Source organism: Gossypium arboreum, chromosome 1 (genome assembly GCF_025698485.1).
Source record: "Gossypium arboreum isolate Shixiya-1 chromosome 1, ASM2569848v2, whole genome shotgun sequence".
Classification (NCBI taxonomy): domain Eukaryota; kingdom Viridiplantae; phylum Streptophyta; class Magnoliopsida; order Malvales; family Malvaceae; genus Gossypium; species Gossypium arboreum.
Genome location: NC_069070.1, coordinates 23,811,504 through 23,820,202, shown reverse-complemented (window position 1 = coordinate 23,820,202; position 8,699 = coordinate 23,811,504). Strand labels below are relative to the sequence as shown.

At 34.7% G+C, this 8,699-nt stretch overlaps 1 protein-coding gene and 1 non-coding gene across 2 annotated transcripts; both read right to left on the bottom strand.

The window, feature by feature from the left end:
• Window positions 1-317: 317 nt before the first annotated feature.
• LOC108482812 (uncharacterized) lies at window positions 318-3,996 on the bottom strand. The gene is made up of 9 exons (XM_017785908.2): window positions 3,423-3,996; window positions 2,671-3,341; window positions 2,390-2,589; window positions 1,589-1,669; window positions 1,407-1,493; window positions 1,202-1,334; window positions 1,054-1,125; window positions 843-980; window positions 318-631 (listed from the first exon to the last, which is right to left on the bottom strand). Exons 1-9 carry the CDS (start codon window positions 3,821-3,823, stop codon window positions 522-524), a joined length of 1,893 nt encoding a protein of 630 aa, XP_017641397.1. The 5' UTR covers window positions 3,824-3,996; the 3' UTR covers window positions 318-521.
• Window positions 3,997-7,858: 3,862 nt separating this feature from the next.
• Window positions 7,859-7,965, bottom strand: LOC128281525 (small nucleolar RNA R71). Its single transcript, XR_008271746.1, has one exon. It is a non-coding gene; the product is annotated as a small nucleolar RNA R71 (small nucleolar RNA).
• Between the last annotated feature and the right edge of the window lie 734 nt (window positions 7,966-8,699).

The window sequence follows — 8,699 nt, the reverse complement described above, 5'->3', positions numbered from 1 at the left end:
AATCTCAATATTAGTTCTACACTAAAATATAAAGAATTGAGTCTTGTTTAGTCATTATTAATTATTTTATAAGCGAGAGTTATGATTTTATTTTTGAGATGTATCAAACAATTCATAAATTTAAATTTAACTATCAACATACCGATTATAATTCAAAAAATCAAAATTGAAATTGTTAACTTAATTATTAATAATTTTAACTTTAGTTAATTAATAATTTCAAGCTTACTAGTCAAGGAATTAAATGAAAGATAATGTTTAAGTAAACTTGATTTAAATACCATTTTCATAATATACTAATTAATATAATTCTTTTTAAAAATCATACTAATACATATTTTTTAAAATATTTAAAAAAATCCAGATAAAACATGTCATATTTTCCTCAATAGATTCTTAATTTATTGTACTCTACCACTCAAAAATGTAAAGCCAGCCAAAGAATAATACCTAAGAAGAAGAATAAGTTTGGATGATTGGAAATTCAGGCCAAAAAGATGAAGACAATTTCCATTTTCAATTCATTTTGATCCAAAACCAAACCATTTTGCCAGAAAAAACTTGTTCTTTCCACGAGATGCTTCTGCTGTTGAATCTGTTCCACCTTTCACTGGTAGTGCACCAGGTTTTGCTGCAAATTAAGGTTTAAACATGGGCGTTAATGGCTTCATTTCGTTCAAAGAACATAAACCAGGAAAAAGAATTTCAAAGAAAAAATCAGTTAAAGCACTCGATATATATATATATATATATATATATGATTAATTGTAAGCTTGTTTAGGTTGGTCAATGCAAACAATATTTGTGCAACATGAAAAACATGTTTAAAAACAAAGCAAAACCTGGTTTTGAAGGAGATTTGTTAACTTTTGCACTCCTTGCATCATTAGAAGTCTTATAAGAATGTGTTGCAGAAGCTCCACGACGTGAAATAGACGGTGATTTCGTCTCCGACATCGTATAAACAGTATCATCAACACCTATACAATCAACAGAAATTTTACAACTATGGTATTTAAGGTTATCAAATATATATATGGATTGCTTAATTACCATCATTAGAGGGCTTTCCATAGGTATGTTGCAATACTTCAATGAACGAATTGTCCCTTTCATCTTGCATTACTAAGAAAACAACCCAAAAATCAGATAAAATTCATTCACTGAGGTTAAGTTTGTTGATAGATATGGAAGTTCTTACATTGATCGTAAAGAGCATTTCGATAATTCGGGACCGAGCCAACCAGAAGTAGTTGAACTGCCTCTGCATCTCTAGCCATGGACAGTTTAGCATACACATTCAGATTTTGTGTGTCTAATAGAATGCCAGAAAGCTGTAAAAAAGAAACCAGTTTAGAATCACAGACCAGATTGCCTGCTGAAGAATATAGTGAATGGGAATTTACCAAAAGCTTTTTCAGCATTGGGGTTTGCAGTAGTTCATATGCATCTTCACAATAATTATCTGTTAGAATTGTGCATTGAGATCCAACCTATAAGAAAGACCCGAACTTATTTATGTCCTGAAGTTGGTGGAATAGAAAAGAAATAACGGTTGTAAGTAGCTATGGATGTTAAAATTACTGACCTCTCCATTTGTTTTGAGAATATCTTGGCCAACTACAAGGATGCTTAACTGGCCATCCATCATTAGAGTCTCCACATCCACCTGATCCTCAGACATTGAAGTATTCATGTTTAGTTTCAGTGCTCAATAGATATTAGGACATGGGTACATAAAATTTAAATAAAAAAAAAGTTAAAAAAAATATCTAGCATGTTTTTGTATCTGACACCCGCATTTTAGTTTGGGTATTTTTTTTTAATATAATGTTAACCTTTCTCATCCGATGAACATGTATTAAGGTATTTAAACTCATGTCCTATACTAATTTGACTAATTAACCATACATATTAATTTTATAATATTAAATAATAATATAAATTTATATTTAATACAGACAAGCCACATGCGATCACTTTGTTGAAAGTGCTCAAAATAGATTAGTTTATGGGTTAGTTATGTAATAACTATGTTGTTAAAGGTAATGAAAATTATGGTGCATTAAGTCATTTAGATTTTACATAAAATATAAAATAAAAAATATATGTTCAAGTAATGTTTATTGTTTTATAAAAAATAAATTTTTATAATTTCTTGATTCAGTTAATAGGTGATACTAATTAAGTCAATCCTTAATAGTATAATGTAACACTCTAAAATTAATCGTAAAATTTAATGATAGTAAACTTGTGTCAAATTAAAACTATATATACGTGTGAGAATTATTATTAGCTACCTAAACTCTTATGAATTTAAAAACTATCATGGAGCAATTTTTAAATTCAATAATTATCCTATATTTATCATTGGAACATGAAAGAGTACCTCCTCGGCAAAGAGAAGTGAGGTCGCATCAAGGCCAACATGGTGAAAGAGCCAAGCCGCCTGCCTATGTTTCCACATTCTTTCCCTTTTAACATTCATCACTGGCACCACAATGCACCCTTCTTCTCCTCCTTTACTCTTCTTACCTCTGTTATCTAATAGCCACGCATAGCATATAGCTGCCACCATTGAACTCGTACCTGAAAACCCACCGACATTTCTAATTAATAGACTAATTCCCATAACACACACCCCGTAATCAAAACATGGATATACTTAACTGTTAGAAGGTCCTGACAGGACGATCTTGGCCTTGGATCCAGCCTCTCCATTCAATATCATCTCGAACTTACTTCTCTGATCTTTTAGAAATTTATTAAGGCTAATTTCTCGAGTTCCATCATCTTCCTTGGACCACCCATTTGCATTACTCTTCCTGGGTGCAATTTTCTCTAATGAACATGTCGACTTAGATATAGACCTCCTCTGAGCAGACTCCACCAAGTTCCTTGGAGGTGAAAGAGGCTTATTCTGCTCAAAGAAGCTTGTGGAAGTCGATATTGACCTCCTGTGAGCCGATTCAACCAGTTTTTTCGGAGGAGAAACCAACTGGGTGTCTTGCAAAGAAAGTTGAGTTTTGAGAGTTGTAGAGGAAGGGACCGGGACTCGGGCAGATGGGTCTGCTTGGAATCGTGACCTGCGGAAGGTTGAGTGCCTAGGTGGCAAACTAGAGGTTAGATCATTTCTTGTCGGGGAAGGTGGTCCACTAGACGGTGGTGTATGATTGGTGGGTTTAAGGATGTTGGAGAACCATTTATGAACAGCTTCGGCTGCGGATATATTATCAGTAGGACTAGAAGAGTTCACCGTGTCTGGTGTTTCTGATTTGTTGCGGCTGTGTTTTGCTGATTTCGTTAAAATCTCTTCACTGAATCCTTCCAACTGCCTGTTCCTGTATTTGAAACACACTCGATTGGATTCATATATGTGTATATGTATAGATCAGATGAATGAATGTTAGAAATACTCCTACCTTCTAGCAGACCTGGAGAGAGGGTCACGGCGTTCAAAAGATGATGAGAGGGAAAGCCGCCCCGGTTGAGCGGCGGCGAACTTAGGTGAACCAACAAGGCGAGAAGGCGAGTCACTCCGAGAAGGAGATGAAGCCATCATGCGCCTAGCTTCTTCCAGCCATTCCTGAGTTAACTTACTGCTATTACTCCTTGTGCTAGAATCAAAATCTTCGTCTTCTTCATCCGTAGATTTACCAGTTAAATTATAATGAGCTTTCTTGTCATTATCGACAGTTCCGAAGAACATGTCGTTGATGAAATCAGTGAGGTCGGGGACATGTTGCTGGTCGGCTTCAGCTTTGCATCGATTCTCCAATGCTTTCTTCTGCAACGATGAGTCTCTGCTGAGTGTCCGATCCATGAGGGCCGCCGGTAATGCCAGAGTGAAAGAGAAAAGAGGCCGGGATATGATTCGACAACAACGAAGAAGAGGGTGTAATTTTGGAAAAGGTAGCGTAGCGTTGGTAATATCATAAGGCACGATGTGGATGAAGCAACGTTGGCCGGCCCGGCATTCTCAGTTGATGTCATTTTCTTGGTGTGCTGTCTTTGCGTGTAGGCCTTGTCTTTTCTTTTGTGCTATCCGGATTGATAGCGATCGACGGTAAAGCCTCTTCCTATTCTAAGAATTTCTCCACTTTGTCCATGCAAACAAACTCATAATATATTTTCTACATCTTTCTGTATAAGAGCATTAGACTTGATTAAATTCAAATTCAAATAGGATTTTTAAAGGGGAAAGCTCTTCAATATTATTTTCATCTATAATCTATAATGCTAAAGTTTATGATCTTATTTATAAAACAAAAAAATTCTTATTACGTAACACTTCAAATTTAAAAAAGTTGGTACGAAATATTTTTAAATATACTTTGTTTATATAAAATATATTCGTGATAAGATGTGGGCTCAATTTTTTTTTTTTTTTGTAGTGTCGTAGTCTGGCTCTACCTTATTTTGGTAGCTTAACAAGTTTAGGGTTTGGAGTTGATCCTCATCAGAGACAAATGTTATTTTTTGGTATTTGATAAGTGCTGTTAAAGTGTGATATGGTTGCTGGCAGTTTAATTTCATAGGTACTATTAAAAGGTGGTGGTTTAAGAATTGTTGCGCACTGTTTTGGTCAATTTGGTAGGGTTGCAACGCGACTAGGTTCGAAGGGAAACGATTGACGATCTCAGACATCTTCTTCTTGTTCAAATTGAGAACACTACTGGAATTCGGGCTTCAAAAGAAGATGTGTGCATTTTTTAGTCGACTTGGTGGGATAACCCACTGCTATGTGTTCCGTCAAGCCGCGGATGTGCTGCTCGCTAAGGGTTATCGTGGTCTCCACCTCCCCATGGTTGTTTCAAATTTAACGTAGATGAATCCGCTAGGGGCAAGCCAGGTCCTGGGGGCTGTGGGGGAGTCTTAAGGAATTCGTCAGGAGACATTCTTGCTTTGGGTATTATCGATTCAAATGTAGCAGAGGTTTTGGGATCAAGGTTGCATTGGATTTTTTGGTAAGGACGGTTGATGTATTTTGAGTTTGATACGGAAATCAAATATATATTTTGTGTGTCAGCTGCTTTAGGCCTTTAGTAATAGGCTATTGTTAGTTTTGTCTGCTGTAATTTTTTTCTTCTTTATTCTTCCCTTCCTTTTGTACCAAAATTTACACCAACAGTGGTATTCAGAGCGTCTTCTTGAGTGCTGTGAGGTTCTACTGTTATTTTTTGAGTGTTATTTTTTGAGTGTTTCCAATGGCTTCTTCTAATGTTATTTTAACATCTATTATTATTTTCACAGGAACTCATTATCATGTCTGGGCAGTTAAGATGATAGTTTATTTGAGATCTCTTGGCTTGTGGAAGGTTGTAGAAACTGATGAAGATCCACCAGCATTGAGACAAAATCCCACCATCGCTCAACTCAAAGCTTATGATGAAGAAATCTTGAAAAAAGATAAAGCCTTAACATGCATTCACTCCGGGTTAGTAGATCATATTTTCACAAGTATTATGGATCTTGAAACACCAAAGGCTATTTGGAATTAACTCAAAGAAACTTATGAGAGGTGACAGAGTGAAGATAACAGAACTTTTAACTCTAAAAAGAGAGTTTATGATGCTGCAAATGAAGGATGATGAGCTAATTAAAGATTATTCAACTAAGCTAATGGTTTTGTAAACCAAATTAGACTTTATGGTAAAGAACTGTCTGATGAAAAGGTGGTTGAAAAAGTCATGATCAGTGTTTCTCAAAAGTTTAATGCCAAAATTTCAGCTATTGAGGAATCTTGTGAAATGACGAGTCTAACAATTGCTGATCTTATTAGCAAGTTAAAAATGCAAGAACAAAGGGTTTCTATGTGAGTCCATGAGGCAAGTGAAGGTGCTTTTCTTGCTGCTCATAGAGGAGTAAAGTTCAACAGCTCTGGGAAGAAATTTGAAAGCTTAAGCAAGGGCAAAGTTGTTCTTTCTTCCATGATAAATGATAAATTAACATATTTTAGTCCCGTTCTTAATGTGTTTGTAGATGACTATTTATGCAAATTGGTGAATTTGATGCTCTTAATCCTTTGAATTCATGTTCCTATTCTTAGGTGAGCATTTGGGAGCGAAAGAAGTGAAAAACAAGCTAAAATCGGACAAATATAGAAGATTTTAGGATCCACACAGGCTGGACATACGCCCATGTCGATTTCGCACATTGCTTCCAAACACATGGAAAAATACAATTTTTAGGCTTTCTAAGCATTCTAAAGTCTATAAATACCAAATAGAAAAAGAGATATGGGAGCCATCAGAGAGGATCGAAGAAAACACTCAAAGAACACTATTGGAGCCAACTCTGAAGCGGATTTCCATCAAGATCGAAGACCTCCTTTTAATTTCTTCTGAAGTTTTTATGAGTTTATTTATGTCTTGTGGTTATTCTGACTTTGAGATGTTTTATTTCAGAATTATGAACTAATTCCCTAGATACCTAGAGAAGATGAAACCTATGATGAATTCAATTATTTGATTTCTGGTTTACATGATAAATACTTGATTCTTGTTCTCAATTATGTGTGATTATTTCTTATTTTAATATTTCCAAGATATATTAATTCATATTTAATATGCTTAATTCAGTGGAGAAAAAGTCTTTGTTTAAGAGTAGATCTAGCATAATTGAGTGGAGTTGTATGCAATCCTAGAAATAGGATGCCATAAATCTACAGGATTAGAGTCAAATCTAATAAAAGAATCCATAAATCGAGTTAATGCGACGATAGGGGTTTTAATTAGAAAGAGATTTAAATTAATCAACCTAGAGTTAGTTGTTCTTATTCTAAAAAGAGATATTAACATAATTTAGGGATTTCTATAGATCAAGACACTAAGTGAATAAATCGTTTAATTCAGATTCAAAATAATATATAAAGTCTAGGTGGATTCTTTCCTGGGTATTGTCTCTCTCATTGGTTATCTTTCGATTATTTTCCTTATTCTCTGTTGAGTTCTTAATTCAATTAGTTTAGTAAATTTACTTTAAAAAACATCACTTCAATTTGTCGATTAAATAATAGAAAAATAGTAATTATTAATACTTTTAGTCCTCGTGGATACAATATCTCTACTCACCATAGCTATACTATCTATCGATAGGTGCACTTGCCTCTGTCGTATTTTTAGTTAGTCACGTGAGACACATCAAGTCTTTGGCGCTGTTGTCTTGGACTAAAATATTAGGAACATTTGATTTTTATTAATTTAGCCATTTTTATTTTATTTTTATATTTTTTGTCTTAGTTTAATTTTTACATTTTAATTTTTCTTTTGTTTGCTTTTGGCAGATTCCTTTAGTTTATTACTAGAAGAAATTCATTAGGACCATTGATTTACGACAACAAGATTGAAAGTACTGCTCATATAAATCATAGAAAAGAAAGGCAGAATTGATAGAATTTAGTAGATGAACAAGAGGATATTATTATTACTGAGGAGATGAGTGATAATTAGAATATTCAGCTACCTCCTGCAGCAACTCCTACTCCTGTTCCTCGTACTATGTATGATTATGCCAAGCCCACTCTAACTAAGGCTGAATCGAGTATTGTGCGACCTACTATTGCTGCAAATAACTTTAACTAAAGCCAAACACTATTCAGATGGTACAATAATATGTCCAGTTCAACGGTTTGCAAGATGAAGATCTAAATACCCATTTGGAAAATTTTCTAAAAATTTGTGATACTTTCAAGATTAATGGCGCCATTGATGACACCATTCGCTTACTATTATTCCCTTTCTCGTTAAGGAAAAAAGCTAAACCATGGTTAAACTCTTTACCACGAGGTTCAATCACCATATGGGCTCAGATGACCAAGAAATTTCTACTAAATTACTTCCCATCAGCTAAAACAGCCAAGTTGAGGAATGACAACTATTCCTTTGTGCAGATCGATTTAGAGACTTTATATGATGCATGAGAGAGATGCAAGGACTTATTGAGAAGGTTCCCTCACCATGGGTTACCTTTATGGCTACAAGTTCAAACCTTCTACAACGGTTTGAATCCCTCAACTAGGCAACAAATCGATGTAGCAGTTGGTGGAACTCTAAACAATAAAACACCCGAGATAGCTTATGAGTTTATAGAGGAGATGGCACTGAATAATTATCAGTTGTAAGTCATAAGGACAAAACCGATGAAAGCATCTGATGTTTTTAATATTGATGCAGCCACCATGTTATCAAACCAAGTAGAATTATTAAATAGGAAAATTGATGGTTTATATCTTTCTACGTAGGTACATCCAGTGATGCAATGCGATATAAATGGAGGTGGAAAAAAAAATCCAGAATGTTTACCCTTCGATCCTATCACAGAGAACAAGCAAATCAATTATATGGGTAATAATTCTAGGCCTAAAAATAACCCTTATAGTAATAACTATAATGCAAGTTGGAGGAACCATTTCAATTTCTCTTAGTATGGTTAAGGAAATTAAATAGCACAATCACCTCCAGGCTTCTAACAACCACCTTATCAGCAAGAGAAGAAGTCAAACCTTGAGGATATGTTGACAAAGTTTATCTCGGTGTCAGAAACTCATTTCCAAAACACTGAGGCAACTCTGAAAAATCAATAAGCATTGATTTAAAGGCTCAAGAACCAAACAGGTCAACTTGCAAAGTTAATTTTGAAAATACCACAAGGTAACTTGCCCAGTAATACTAAAACTAACCTAAGGAAGCAACTTCATG

Bases quoted from the DNA above. Each gene is read 5' to 3' on its own strand.
- LOC108482812 (XM_017785908.2), bottom strand. From the start codon at position 3,823: ATGGATCGGACACTCAGCAGAGACTCATCGTTGCAGAAGAAAGCATTG. The intron at 3,342-3,422 runs GTAGGAGTATTT...TTTCAAATACAG, and splicing joins CTCTCCAGGTCTGCTAGAAG to GAACAGGCAGTTGGAAGGAT. The intron at 2,590-2,670 runs GTTAAGTATATC...GTGGGTTTTCAG, and splicing joins CCTGTCAGGACCTTCTAACA to GTACGAGTTCAATGGTGGCA.